Source organism: Pseudophryne corroboree, chromosome 10 (genome assembly GCF_028390025.1).
Source record: "Pseudophryne corroboree isolate aPseCor3 chromosome 10, aPseCor3.hap2, whole genome shotgun sequence".
Taxonomy (NCBI): Eukaryota; Metazoa; Chordata; class Amphibia; order Anura; family Myobatrachidae; genus Pseudophryne; species Pseudophryne corroboree.
Genome location: NC_086453.1, coordinates 159580341 through 159596101, shown reverse-complemented (window position 1 = coordinate 159596101; position 15761 = coordinate 159580341). Strand labels below are relative to the sequence as shown.

At 44.8% G+C, this 15761-nt stretch overlaps 1 protein-coding gene across 3 annotated transcripts in view; it reads left to right on the top strand.

Moving 5' to 3' along the window:
- SLC17A7 (solute carrier family 17 member 7) overlaps positions 1-15761 on the top strand; it is a 366305-nt gene that overhangs the window by 281113 nt on the left and 69431 nt on the right. For all 3 annotated transcript variants that reach the window (XM_063942897.1, XM_063942898.1, XM_063942899.1), the window contains exon 5: positions 6676-6763. In XM_063942897.1, the coding sequence (XP_063798967.1) occupies positions 6676-6763 (88 nt within the window). The remainder of the gene's footprint in view (positions 1-6675; positions 6764-15761) is intronic.

Sequence of the window (15761 nt, the reverse complement as noted above, 5' to 3'; positions counted from 1 at the left end):
GGCAGATCTATAGGCTTGAATGGCCTTTTGCTGCTCCTCCATCCTCTGAAGCATATAGAGGTTTGAATTCCACCTCGTTACCACCTCTTGCTTCAGCTGATGGAGGGGCAGGTTCAGGAGTGTTTGCTGGTGCTCCAGTCTTCGGCATGCGGTGGCTAAATGCCGAAAGTGGCCCGCAATTCTTCGGGCCACCGACAGCATCTTTTGCACGCCCCTGTCATTTTTTTTTATTCTGCACCACCAAATTAATTGTATGTGCAAATCACGGGACGTGCTGGAATTTGCCCACATGTAACGCACGCACAATATTGGTGGCTTTGTACGATGTCACAAATCCCCTGGAGAGTCCAATTGGGGTAAGCCAATCTGCGATGATGTTCCTCAGTTTCCGTAAGAGGTTGTCAGCTGTGTGCCTCTTATGGAAAGCGGTGATACAAAGCGTAGCCTGCCTAGGAATGAGTTGGCATTTGCGAGATGCTGCTACTGGTGCCGCTGCTGCTGTTGTTGCTGCAGGAGGCAATACATCTACCCAGTGGGCTGTCACAGTCATATAGTCCTGAGTCTGCCCTGCTCCACTTGTCCACATGTCCGTGGTTAAGTGGACATTGGGTACAACTGCATTTTTTAGGACACTGGTGACTCTTTTTCTGAGGTCTGTGTACATTCTCTGTATCGCCTGCCTAGAGAAGTGGAACTACCTCAAGAAATTCTCTAAGTCCCTGTGAATTAAGGGTGGATACCGGACACACGTCTAACACCAACACAGCTGCTAAGGCCTGAGTTATCCGCTTTGCAACAGAATGGCTGCTGTGATATTTCATCTTCCTCACAAAGGACTGTTGGAGAGTCAATTGCTTACCGGAAGTAGTACAAGTGGTCTTACGACTTCCCCTCTGGGTTGACGATCGACTCCCAGCAGCAACAACAGCAGTGCCAGCAGCAGTAGGCGTTACACTCCAGGATCCATCGGAGGAATCCTAGTCAGGAGAGGTCTCGTCAGACTTGCCAGTGACATGGCCTGCAGGACTATTGGCGTTCCTGTCTAAGGAGGAAATTGACACTGAGGGAGTTGGTGGTGTGGTTTGCAGGAGCTTGGGTACAAGAGGAAGGGATTTAGTTGTCAGTGGACTGCTTCCGCTGTCACCCAAAGTTTTTGAACTTGTCAGTGACTTCTGATGAATGCACTCCAGGTGACGTATAAGGGAGGATGTTCATAGGTGGTTAACGTCCTTACCCCTACTTATTACAGCTTGACAAAGGCAACACACGACTTGACACCTGTTGTCCGCATTTCTGTTCAAATAATTCCACACCGAAGAGGTGTTTTTCTTTGTAATTTGACCAGGCATGTCAATGGCCATATTTATCCCACGGACAACAGGTGTCTCCCCGGGTGCCTGACTTAAACAAACCACCTCACCATCAGAATCCTCCTTATCAATTTCCTCCTCAGTGTCAGCAACACCCATATCCTCATCCTGGTGTACTTCAACAGTGACATCTTCAATTTAACTATCAGGAACTGGACTGTAGGTGCTTCTTCCATCACTTGCAGGGGGCATGCAAATGGTGGAAGGAGCCACCTCTTCCCATCCAGTGTTGGGAAGGTCAGGCATCGCAACCGCCAACACAATTATACTCTCCTTGGGGATTTGTGATTTAGAAGAACGCACAGTTCTTTGCTGTGCTTTTGCCATCTTAACTCTTTTCAGTTTTCTAGCGGGAAGATGAGTGCTTCCATCCTCATGTGAAGCTGAACCACTAACCATGAAGAAGGCGTTCCTTGCCAGTCCGTGTCGTAAATGGCATATTGGAAAGTTTATGCTTCTCCTCAGACGCTTTTAATTTAGATTTTACTAACTTTTGTTTTTTGGATTTTACATTCTCTCTACTGTGACATTGGGCATCGGCCTTGGCAGACGACGTTGATGGCATTGAATCGTCTCTGCCATGACTAGTGGCTGCAACTTCAGCACTACGTGGAAGTGGATCTTGATATTTCCCTATTTCACCCTCAACATTTTTGTTCTCCATTTTTTAATGTGCGGAATTATATGCCAGTAATATATATTATTACAGGTTGAGTCTCCCTTATCCAAAATGCTTGGGACCAGAGGTATTTTGGATATGGGATTTTTCCGTATTTTGGAATAACTGCATACCATAATCAGATATCATGGTGATGGGACCTAAATCTAAGCACAGAATGCATTTATGTTACATATACACCTTATACACACAGCCTGAAGGTCATTTTAACCAATATTTTTTATAACTTTGTGCATTAAACAAAGTGTGTCTACATTCACACAATTCATTTATGTTTCATATACACCGTATACACACAGCCTGAAGGTCAATTAATACAATATTTTTAATAACTCTGTGTATTAAACACAGTTTGTGTACATTGAGCCATCAAAAAACAAAGGTTTCACTATCTCACTCTCACTCGAAATAGTCCGTATTTCGGAATATTCCATATTTCGGAATATTTGGATATGGGATACTCAACCTGTATATCAATAGCAATTTCCTACTGTACTGTACAACTTTATACTGTTGGTCACCAAAATGCTGCACTATACTACTATATATACTGCTCACAACAATGCAGCACATAAATGGATACTTGCAGTGACACTGAGCTGCAAGATACAGCAATGGCCTACTGTACTGTACAACTATATACTGTTGGTCCCCGAAATGCTGCACTGTACTACTATATATACTGCTCACAACAATGCAGCACAGATATAGATACTTGCAGTGACACTGAGCTGCAAGATACAGCAATGGCCTACTGTACTGTACAACTATGCACTGTTGGTCACCAAAATGCTGCACTGTACTACTATATATACTGCTCACAACAATGCAGCACAGGTATGGATACTTGAAGTGACGCGGAGCTGCAAGATCCAGCAATGGCCTACTGTACTGTACTGTACAACTATATACTGTTGGTCACCAAAATGCTGCACTGTACTACTATATATACTGCTCACAACAATGCAGCACAGATATGGATACTTGCAGTGACACTGAGCTGCAAGATCCAGCAATGGCCTACTGTACTGTACAACTATATACTGTTGGTCACCAAAATGCTGCACTGTACTACTATATATACTGCTCACAACAATGCAGCACAGATATGGATATTTGCTGTGACACTGAGCTGCAAGATACAGCAATGGCCTACTGTACTGTACAACTATATACTGTTGGTCACCAAAATGCTGCACTGTACTACTATATATACTGCTCACAACAATGCAGCACAGATATGGATACTTGCAGTGACACTGAGCTGCAAGATACAGCAATGGCCTACTGTACTGTACAACTATATACTGTTGGTCACCAAAATGCTGCACTGTACTACTATATATACTGCTCACAACAATGCAGCACAGGTATGGATACTTGAAGTGACACGGAGCTGCAAGATCCAGCAATGGCCTACTGTACTGTACAACTATATACTGTTGGTCACCAAAATGCTGCACTGTACTACTATATATACTGCTCACAACAATGCAGCACAGATATGGATATTTGCCATGACACTGAGCTGCAAGATACAGCATTGGCCTACTGTACTGTACAACTATATACTGTTGGTCACCAAAATGCTGCACTGTACTACTATATATACTGCTCACAACAATGCAGCACAGATATGGATACTTGCAGTGACACTGAGCTGCAAGATACAGCAATGGCCTACTGTACTGTACAACTATATACTGTTGGTTACAGAAATTCTGCACTGTACTACTATATATACTGCTCACAACAATGCAGCACAGACATGGATACTTGAAGTGACACTGAGCTGCAAGATACAGCAATGGCCTACTGTACTGTACAACTATATACTGTTGGTCACCAAAATGCTGCACTGTACTACTATATATACTGCTCACAACAATGCAGCACATATATGGATACTTGAAGTGACACGGAGCTGCAAGATACAGCAATGGCCTACTGTACTGTACAACTATATACTGTTGGTCACCAAAATGCTGCACTGTACTACTATATATACTGCTCACAACAATGCAGCACAGATATGGATACTTGAAGTGACACGGAGCTGCAAGATACAGCAATGGCCTACTGTACTGTACAACTATATACTGTTGGTCACCAAAATGCTGCACTGTACTACTATATATACTGCTCACAACAATGCAGCACAGATATGGATACTTGAAATGACACTGAGCTGCAAGATACAGCAATGGACTACCGTACAGTACTACTATACTGGTGGTCACCAAAATGCTGCACTGTACTACTATATATATAATATATATATAGTTTATACTGTTCACACAACAATGCAGCAGATATTGAGAACTGATGATCAGGATACTGTCTAGAACTGAGTCTGACACGGAGCTGCAAGATACAGCAATGGCCTACTGTACTGTACTACTATAATTGTATACTGGTGATCCCCACAATGCAGCACACTGAACACAGATATTTGCAGCACACTGAGCACAGATATGGAGCTTTTAAGGCAGAGAACGTAGATATTTGCAGCACACTGAGCACAGATATGGAGCTCTTCAGGCAGAGAACGTAGATATTTGCAGCACACTGAGCACAGATATTTGCAGCACACTGAGCACATATAATTGCAGCACACTGAGTACAGATACAGAGCTTTTCAGGGAGAGAACGTAGCCATGTCTTCTCCGTTCAATCTCCAATGCACGAGTGAAAATGACCGCGCGCGGCTTTTTATATGGAATACGAATCTTGCGAGAATACGACAGCGGGATGATGACGTTCGGCCTCGTTCGGGTTAACCGAGCAAGGCGGGAAGATCCGAGGCTGCTTTGGACCCGTGTAAAATAGGTGAAGTTCGGGGGGGGTTTTGGATCTCGACGAACCGAACCCGCTCATCTCTAACCTATAGAAGTACATTCTACTATATACTGAATACATAACAAATATGAATAGTAAGAAGTTTAGGATTTAATCAGAATACATCAAACCATTATAAATATTTGTATGTCATGTTAATGTGATTCTCACATGAATGTGTTAGATGTTACTGAGAAAAGGTCAGCTAAAGTGGCCAGTGGAAAATAAACACAACTATTGGTTTCTTTAACTGTGTACTCTTGTTGTACAAAATTCTTATTGCACCATTACATTCCAATGGTACCATTTACACATGGGTTTTCCCAAGTAGGCCCATAAATACTTCCCAATACTTGGGTGGAGGCACATTGGTAGTATTGTAGGTAGACCATATAACCATGGAGTTAAAGGGGGGGTTAAACTGCATATGGAGAGAGGGTGCTGGAGAGAGAGAGTGGAGGTAGGGGTAGGTTTTTGGTGTGGCAGTTGCCATTTATAAAAACCTACAGTATATAAAAGGCTAACGCTACTCCTTACCTCTGTGGTGCCGCCGGCTGACACTGGAGTGCGCCCGACAGAGCTACCTTCGGGACACACACATATACCCTGTGTACACTGCACCCCCATCATATACTGCCCCTATATACACTGCACCCCCATCCTCTTCCATATTCTGCACCCCCCATCATATACTGCCCGTCTATATTAACACTGCACCCCCATACCACTCCATATAGTGTTCCCTATATACAGGGCACCCCCCTTCTCCATATACTACTCCCACCATATACTGCATACTCTGTACCCCCTTCTCCATATACTATGCTGCAACCCCAGGTTACTTCCCATCCTGGGATTAGGCAAAAAGTAGCAGCAGTAACCAGGAAACAGATGCAGGAACCTCCAGATGGTACAGCAGCGTGCAGAGTTGAGGCACCAGGACACGAGTGGTCACTTACCGGAAGGGGGAAAAGGTGAATGAGTCAGGCAGCAAGGGGTGAGACCCTGTGTGGGTTGAGCAGTGTGGTGACTGAGAGGAACAGGGGTCGGTGCTGGCGCTGTAGATGATGCGAGTGAGGAGGAGGCAGATAACTGGATCAGCTGCTTTATATATAATGCACGCAGGGGTGGGATTCTGTGCTTGCCGCTCCCACACCCCGCACAGGCCATGCCTAGACTCCACCTGCCAGCTGCTTATGTTCTCAGCATGACAGAGCCCTGCCTGCCAGCAGCAGAACTTCCAGAAACCTGCCCCTTCACAACAAAATCTCATTTGTGGGTCGTGGGCGGGGCCAAAATGACACAGTTGTAATGAAATCACGTCATATTGGCTCTTCCCACTCCTCATTCACCCGCGAATCGTGGAAATTTGCCACGGGGGTCTGGGCTTAGTAATATTGTGTCTGCTCTTTCTCCTCTGTCGGGGACATTTCTGGCTATTCAGAAACACCACTCCTCCCTTGTGTGCGCGACTGCCAGGCACCTCCAGCTGCGTGGCATATTGAGGCAAGATGTATGAGGACACATCTGTACTTTGTATGCCAATAAAATATATGACATTAATTATCTTCATTATATATTAATAGCACTTGGCCTTTGCCAGAAGAGACTAAAGAAAAAAATATTACGTGACCATATTTCTTCAGTAGCTCAGTTTGGCTGTAAACTATCTTCAAGTAAATGATGTAGAAACTTAGATGTCTATGACATTACCGTACTTTTTGTCTTACAAAATAAAGCCCTGTATACCTTGTGTTTATATGCCATTTGTATTTTCTCATGTTCAAGGGAGTGACGTACCCAGCATGCCATGGAATCTGGAGCAAGTGGGCTCCCCCCTTGGAACGCAGCAGACTGGCCACCACTGCTTTCTGTGGTAATGTAATTTGAATACAATTTACACTCTGTTCCCTCAATTACACTATACATGTTTATGGCACCCATGAGGGAGGCTGAGAATGTGAGAAAATTGGTAAGTCAGGATCCATGGTATAATTCTTTCTCTTGATATATGCAGGCTCATGTAGTTTTCTCACAAATCAAATATGTGCTCTACTATTCTGACTTCAATAAAAATGAATCACAAGTATGAGAAACATTTACGTAACCTTGTAAAAAGTTTATCTATTACAATTTTAGAACTAATTTGATTATTATTTTATGCAGTGTATTTGTTAGCACTGTATTTCAGTAGGTCTTGTTTATCACTTACACCTTTCCTTTAAATATGGTGTAGTCTCCTTGATTGCTGCCTTGGCAGCCCAGAGTTCATATTACAGTAAATAGACTATTTAGTTAGGTTAGAGGAAGAATAGTCCGGTAGTCTAAAAATAAGTACATTAATAATGCATGCTCATTGATTGGATAAAGCAAATGATAAACTCTACATAATTTCTTATTTTGTTTTTCCCTAAAAACGATTGGTGCGAAGTTACATTAGTGATTTTACTCAGTTGAAAAATAAGAAACATATTTACTAATGTTATTTATTAAGGAAAGTTATGGTGTGTACACACGGTGAGATATTTTCTTACGATTTTGACTATATAGCAAAATCGTAAGAAAAGTTAGAGCAGATCGCAAGGTGCAAGTCACCTTGCGATCCCGATTCGATGTCGATGCGCGGTCCCGCGTGGTTTGCATCACAAGCCTAGATAGACTGTGCAGGCAAGTCAATTTTGACTATCTCTATAGAAGAGATAGTAAAAATTGACACTTAGCCCAAATCGCACATGGTCAGTATCGCAAGCACAGTCATTATGTACTTGCGATGCCGACCTAGCCCCTGTCGCATAGTGAGAACCGGGCTTAGCCCGAATCTCACCGTGTGTATGCACCTTTACAAAACAATTAGCACATTGTAAGATTAGATTTACTAAAGATCTGCAATTATATTATATACTGTATGTAACCATTTTGTATTAAATAGTTTTTTGTTTATTTAATTGTTTATGGAGTACCACAATAAATAAATAAATAAATAAACAACAAATATAATTGGTAAGAATCAACAATTGTGGTACAATTTTTTGTTTAAATATGTAATACAAAACCAACCGATGTGACCAAACCCTAGAGGATGAAGCATTGTAAGAAAACAAAATGAGACAAGGGGGCAATACAATAGAACAGAAAGGAGAAAAGAATAGGGTTTAGTGAAACTCGCATACTGTAGCTCAGGTATTCAGGTAAGTCCTTAATATCTAGCCAGTAATACCAAGTAGATTCATATTCAGAGTACCTGTCTACTGCCAACAGTGTGATGTCCATTTCTATAGTGGTTGGGTTTAGTGTTTTTCCAACACACGGGAGATAGGCATATTAATAAATGTCAATAATGTAAATCAGAATACACAGTCACCCACAATGTTTCTTGATAACTTAATTACGGTTTGCCAATAAGTGTCGACCTTGCGACGATCCCACCAAATGTGCAAAGTTGTATAGCATGTTAGCAGGGAACATTTTAACATAGAATCAAGAACTTGAAGTGCATCTCAAAGACAGAAGTACTTTGGGAAGTCATGTGAGTGAATCGAAAGATCTCCCAATGTTTATCAGAAAAATTTAACTTACATTTTCCGTGATATTTAGTGATAAAACTGATAGTGGTGGGATAATGATAGATATTCAAGAACAATGTTATACATAAACAGCATAGAGTGTCTGTGAGGTTTGCTGGGGAGACACAACACCTCAAAGGGTAGAAGCCCTCTATCCAGTGCATTGCCCACTGCTAAAGAGCGTATGAAATCTATAACTTGGCCATATGTGCAGAATTTCTGGACAGGGAAATTACAACTTTTTCAAGAATAAAGGAATTATTCTGCGCAGTGAATCAACACTACAAACTATTAATGGACAAACATTTTCACACTTTTTAAATCTGGCACTAACATCAGACATTAAGGCTGTATGACAACCAATGCAAACATTTCACTGTTAATTTTCCAAGAGACTGCTGATCAATATCAGAACCATTATGGAATATGAGGGCAGTGTCTATGTGAACTAGTTTCAATGGACAAACATTATGGGGTAGACTTACAGTACTTAGGAGTCTTTCTACTAAGCCGTGGCTAGAGATAAAGTACACAGAGATAAAGTACCAAACAATCAGCTCCTAAGTGTCATTTTTCAAATAAGGCCTGTAACATGGTAGTTAGGATCTGATTAACTTGTACTTTATCTCCATCCACCGTATCTCTATCCAAGGCTAAGGGGTCTATTTACTAAGCCTTGGATGGAGATAAAGTGGATGTAGATAAAGTAGCAAACAACCAGCTCCTGTCAAACCCATCATGTGACATGGCAGGTAGGAGCTGATTAGCTGCTACTTTATCCCTGTCCTCTTTATCTCCACCCAAGGCTTAGTAAATAGATCCCTTAGTACTGGTGTTGTGGCCCATAGCAACTAATCAGATTCTGCCTATCATTTTGTAGGATGCAATAGAAATACGATAGCTAGATTCTGATTTGTTGCAATGGGCAACTCTACCACTTTTCATTTGTAGAAGATATTAGTACTTTAAAGGTACCCCTTTGTAGGAATGTCATAGTCAGTATAAATAGGATTCAGGTATATAGTGAAAGGAAGTATAAGCCAGTATAAGGAAGTATAAGCCAGATAGGATAGAGATTAGCAAGAAATAACTCAAAAGCAAAGTTGGTAGACAAGTCAGTGTTGCAAGTTCAGAGTGAGCAGTCAGACAAGGCCAAAAGTGTAGTTTCATACAGCTCATCAGCCAGTGACTGTATACTGCAAATGGGTAGCGGTTCAGGGGTGCTGGAACAGCTTAATTGCAGTATTAAGTAGTTCTAAGTAGAAGACTCTGTGTCCCACCATGTCACTTTTCACAGTAAATAAAGATGAGCCCTCTACATGCTTAGTAGTGATCTTGGCAGCTTTCTTGGGATAAGGCATGAAGCCTCTCTGGAGGACAGGAAGACTGGAGTCTGCAAATTAACACACTACTCTTTCAACAAAAACTAGTAAATCAAATAAAAACAAAACAAAAGGTGAGATATATCAAAACTCTGTAAGTGGACAGGTGGAGAAGTTGACCATTGCAGCCAATCAGCTTCTAAATATCATTTTATAGAATGTACTAGATAAATGACAGGTAGAAGCTGAGTAGTTGCTTTGGGCAACTACTTCATTTGTTCACTTTAGAAGGTTTGATACATCTCCCCAACAGGCACAGGGCCTACCTAATTCAGATGTGGTCACTATTGTATGAAAATCAGTCAATGTTTTCTTACTGTGCATGTATCTAAGCCACACTGCACACATGCAGTGTCTGAACTGAGATGGCGGTCACGCTGAGGAATTAGTTGTAAAGTGAGTGACAGGAAGACAGCGTCTGGGGGTAAGAACGGGGGAGTGGTCGGATAAACACAGGCATGTCATGACCGTTCTGACAGCATTTTCTGGGCATGCATAAATTAGCAGTTGCGATCTTACTTGCTACTGGCGAGCCCTGTGCATCCCAGGAGAGCAGCTCAGTCTGAACGTCTCCAGAGGTACTCAGAATCTGAATAATGACCCGATTTACGATGATGGTACCGATGTATCAGCAGTAGTACGCTGTTGGACGGAAATTATATAATACTAGGGGGTATATTTACTAAGCTCCCGATTTTGGCCGATTTTGTGTTTTTTGTTCGAAGTGTCAACTCTGGAATTTACTAACCTTAAATCTCGGCAGTGATGAGGGCATTTGTATTTTTTTTGAGGGCAGAGAAAAAATATACGAATGAATACACCATCGTTCAAACACGCTAGTTATATTATACAACTCGGTAATTTACTAAGAATTTATTTTCACAATCACTGCCGACAATAGCCAAACACTGCAGGGAAATGTTACAATTCATAAAAAAAGCAGTTTTCAAATAGACCTGCCTTTTTTTTATCCGTATTCTGATAGGCATGCACGGATCAGTGAGATCCATGCATGCTTATCAGGGGGAAGGGGTGTGAAAGGGTTAAAAATCCCCCCCCAAAATTGTGTGGGGTCCCCCCCTCCTAAGCATAACCAGTCTTGGGCTCTTTGAACTGTTCCTGGTTGTAAAAATACAGGGGGGAAAATGCACAGGGTCCCCCCATATTTAAACCACCAGCACTGGGCTCTGCGCCTGGTCCTGGTGCAAAAAATGCGGGGGTCAAAAGATGTTGAGTTCCCCCGTATTTTTAACACCAGCCCCGGGCTCCACTAGCCAGAGAAATAATGCCACATCTGGGGGACACTTTTATATAGGTCCCTGCAGCCATGGCATTACCCCCCCAACTAGTCACCCCTGGCTGGGGTACCCTGGAGGAGTGGGGACCACTTAAATCAAGAGGTCCTCCCCTCCAGCCACCCCAATCCGTGGGCGGTGGATGGGAGGCTGATAGCCATAGTGTTAAAATAAAGAATATTGTTTTTTGTTTTTTTGTAGAAGAACTAGAAGTCCCAGCAAGCCTCCCTCGCAAGCTGGTACTTGGAGAACCACAGGTACCAGCATACGGGAAAATAATGGGCCCGCTGGTACCTGTTGTTCTACTACAAAAATATACCCCCAAAAAAACACAAGACACACACCGTGATAGTATAACTTTAATTTACATACATGCACACTTACACACATACGTACTTACCTATGTTGACACGGAGCACTTCAGTCCTCTTGTCCAGTAGAATCCACGGGGTACCTGTAAATAAAAATGTTACTTACAATCCGGTGTAGATCAGTCCTCTTCTTTAAGTTTGTAATCCACGTACTTGTTGAAAAAAAACAAAACGAAGAAACCGGTCCACGCACTGAAAGGGTTCCCATGTTTACACATGGAACCCCTGTACCTGACTGGCGGGACCCCCCGTGACTGCTGTTAGTGAAGGTCCCGCCAGCCAATCAGGGAGCGCCATGTCATGGCACTCTCCTGATTGGCTGTGCACTCCTGCACTGTGGCGTGCAATATTTTTATGATATGGAGTATTACCTCCAATCATAATTGTGTGAGTGGTTAAATATTGCAAGGACAAAGGGTGTGCGATGGTTAAGGGGTCGTAGCCCCTTGCAACGGCGTGAACAGCGCACGCAGGGCCTGATGAATCACCTAGTAGGTGCTGTGGTTGGGGGAGTGGCGAGTGCAGGGAATATGTGGATGGTGGAGGGTGTCCGGGGGTGCCGCGGGTGGGGGAGGGGTGGGTGCGATGGTGCTGCAGGTGGGGGAGGGGCAAGTGCAGTGGTGCTGCGAGTGGGGGAGGGGGTCCGGAGCCACCGCAGGTGGTGGGGGGGGTATGGGGGTGCCGTGGATGGGGCCAGGAGGTACTGCAAGTGGGGGAGGGGCAGGTAATGCTTCTCCTGCTTCTCCTCCTGGAAGCAGCTAAGCTGCTGTCCTCCCTTTGGCAGTGGCTCTCCCGAAGACTCGCAAAGCAGCCAGGCGGCCAGTCACTATTGTTAGCGCCGGTGTCCAACACACCGCATTACAGGGAAGAAGATGCACTCAATAAACTACAGCTCCCAACAGCCCTCAGTGCCGGAATGCTTCGGTGCTAAGGGCTGCTGGGAGCTGTAGTTTATTTAGTGTGTGTACTTCCCTGTAATGTGGCACGTTGGGACACTGGCGCTAATAGTGACTGACTGACTCACTGAATCAATGTAAAAGTTGAGAGTGCTGTGCAGCTCAGTGACACTGCACACCCACTGCACTGGACAGCACTGTCATGTTTTACACTGATTCAGCGTCCAGACATTACCCTCCGCGATATCACCCACTCTGTCTGTTACATTAGCTATCTCGGGGCTTCCAGGCCGGTAGCCCAGGTGCTATGTTGCGGAAGTCAGGGCCTCTGTGGATCTGGGTGTGGCTGTGGCGGGGAGGCACTCCTGTGACATCACGCCCAGAGGAGGCTCCGGGGCTCAGAGAGTATGCGGCACAGGGAGGGCTATGAAAGCCTTCCGCTGCGCCGCTATCATACACATCTATGCCACTGGCCGCAGCAGCTTTTGTTCCACTTGCGCCGCGGCTAGGCAGTGGGGATTGCTGATGCCGGAGGGGGCAGCAGGACATAGGACACTGCAGTAAAAGGTTTTTTTTCCCTATCTATAGCTGCAGATGCAGTGGCATACCCTCCACCTGTACCTATTTGGCAGGTACAGTACCTTTCTCTTACGCCCTAGAGGATGCTGGGGTCCACATTAGTACCATCGGGTATAGACGGGTCCACTAGGAGCCACTGGCACTTTAAGAGTTTAACAGTGTGGGCTGGCTCCTTTCTCTATGCACCTCCTACCAGACTCAGTTTAGAAAATGTGCCCGGAGGAGCTGGTCACAGCTAGGGGAGCTTCATAAGAGTTTTTCTAGTTTTATTATTTTTCTTAGAGTTAGGCACAGGGAGGCTGCTGGCAACAGCCTCCCTGCTTCGTGGGACATGGGGGGGAGTAGTGTCCAACCCTGAGAGGTTAATGGCAACTATCTCCACATCCAGGACACTGAGTTCCTGTGGGTGATCACTCCCGCAGCATGCCGCCACACCCTAACAGAGCTAGAAGATTCCGGTAGCGAGTGAGTCACCGGGACTCTGGCAAGTGGGGAGCCGGTGTGAAGATGGTGGAAACAGGGTGGGAGCGCAGTACTAACTGCGCTCCGGAGGCTCAGCAGTACACAGTGCGGCTCTGTGAGGGGCACCCTGAGCCAGCGCCTATACCCTACACTGGTCACCTAGGCTGTCAGGGACCTCGGTAACGCTGCCAGCACCATTCCTCAGGCCAGTATAAAGATGTAAAGTGTGAGAAGCAGTGCCATGTTCAGGGGGCGGATCTTCTCCTCAGAGCGGACCCAGCATCGTTCAGTGCCATTTTCCCGCCTGCAGATCCAGCTACAGAGATGCTGACAGGGAGAGCTGTCCCTCCACGCAACTCCAGCTATCCTGTGCGGTACCAGGGGGTTGTAGAAGAGAGGGGGCAGGGGTTGTTTAATTAATGTGTAGTCTACTAAGGTACACAGTCAGCGCCAGGTAGTTGTATTATATCTACCTAGGGAAGCGCTGTGTGTGTGCTGGCTCCAAGCTCTGTGTTTCTCGTGGCATACTTGGGGGGAAACTGTGTCAGACAATTGTGTGTGTGTGTGTGTGTGTGTGTGTGTGTGTGTGTGTGTGTGTGTGTGTGTGTGTGGGGTGGGGGGGGTGTGGGTGTGTGTGTCTATTTCTCACATAGCCATGTCAAGGGATTCGGTCTCTTATGCTGCAGAGGACATGTCTTCTCCAGAGGAATCAATTCCTTGTACCCAGGAATGTAATGCCTTGTCTCAGATTCCCTTTACTGAGCCGGAATGGCTAACTTCTATTAAGGGAATAAATATCTACTAGGGTAGCTCATACTGAGACTGAAACTCAGGTTTTAAAGAATTCTATGGCTGTTTGGTCAGGTTCTGTTCCTATTTCTTCCAAACCCTCTAACTTATATCCACAGAAACGTGCTCTTGCCAAGATTATGCAAGATGACACGGATACCGACTCTGACACAGTAGACGGTGATGGGGATGTGCTGAGGTGGGCAGCATCCCTTGCTAAGGGGGTGCAGCTCATGATTGAGGCCATAAGAGATGTGTTAAACATTGTGGACGCACCACCTGAGCAGGTTGAGGAGGCTTACTTCACAGACAAAAAAAAAAAAGCCTTGCTAAAAGAACTAAACACTTTATTTGAAAAATCCTGGGAAACCCCAGAGAAAAAATTCCAGATTCCCAAAAGGGTTCTGGTTGCTTTTCCTTTCCCTGTGGAGGAAAGAAAAAAAATGGGAAAACCCACCCATAGTTGACGCATCCGTGTCCAGACTATCAAAAAATAAGAATTTACTCACCGGTAATTCTATTTCTCGTAGTCCGTAGTGGATGCTGGGAACTCCGTAAGGACCATGGGGAATAGACGGGCTCCGCAGGAGACTGGGCACTCTAAAAAAAAGATTAGGTCCTATCTGGTGTGCACTGGCTCCTCCCTCTATGCCCCTCCTCCAAACCTCAGTTAGGGAAACTGTGCCCGGAAGAGCTGACACTACAAGGAAAGGATTTGGAATCCAGGGTAAGACTCATACCAGCCACACCAATCACACCGTACAACTTATGATAACCATACCCAGTTTACAGTATGAACAACAAGTGAGTCTCATACAACGGATGGCTCATAACAATAACCCTTCAATTAAGCAATAATATTATACACGTATTGCAGAGAGTCCGCACTTTGGACGGGCGCCCAGCATCCACTACGGACTACGAGAAATAGAATTACCGGTGAGTAAATTCTTATTTTCTCTGACGTCCTAGTGGATGCTGGGAACTCCGTAAGGACCATGGGGATTATACCAAAGCTCCCAAACGGGCGGGAGAGTGCGGATGACTCTGCAGCACCGAATGAGCAAACTCAAGGTCCTCCTCAGCCAGGGTATCAAACTTGTAGAACTTAGCAAACGTGTTTAAACCCGACCAAGTAGCAGCTCGGCAAAGCTGTAAAGCTGAGACCCCTCAGGCAGCCGCCCAAGAAGAGCCCACCTTCCTTGTGGAATGGGCTTTTACTGATTTTGGATGCGGCAATCCAGCCACAGAGTGAGCCAGCTGAATCGTGCTACAGATCCAGCGAGCAATAGTCTGCTTCGAAGCAGGAGCGCCAACCTTGTTGGCTGCATACAGAATAAACAGCGAGTCAGACTTTCTGACTCCCGCCGTTCTGGAAACATAAATTTTCAAAGCCCGGACTACGTCCAGCAACTTGGAATCCTCCCAGTCCCTAGATAGCCGCTGCCACCACAATAGGTTGGTTCAAATGAAACGATGATACCACCTTAGGGAGAAATTGGGGACGAGTCATCAATTCTGCCCTGTCCATATGGAA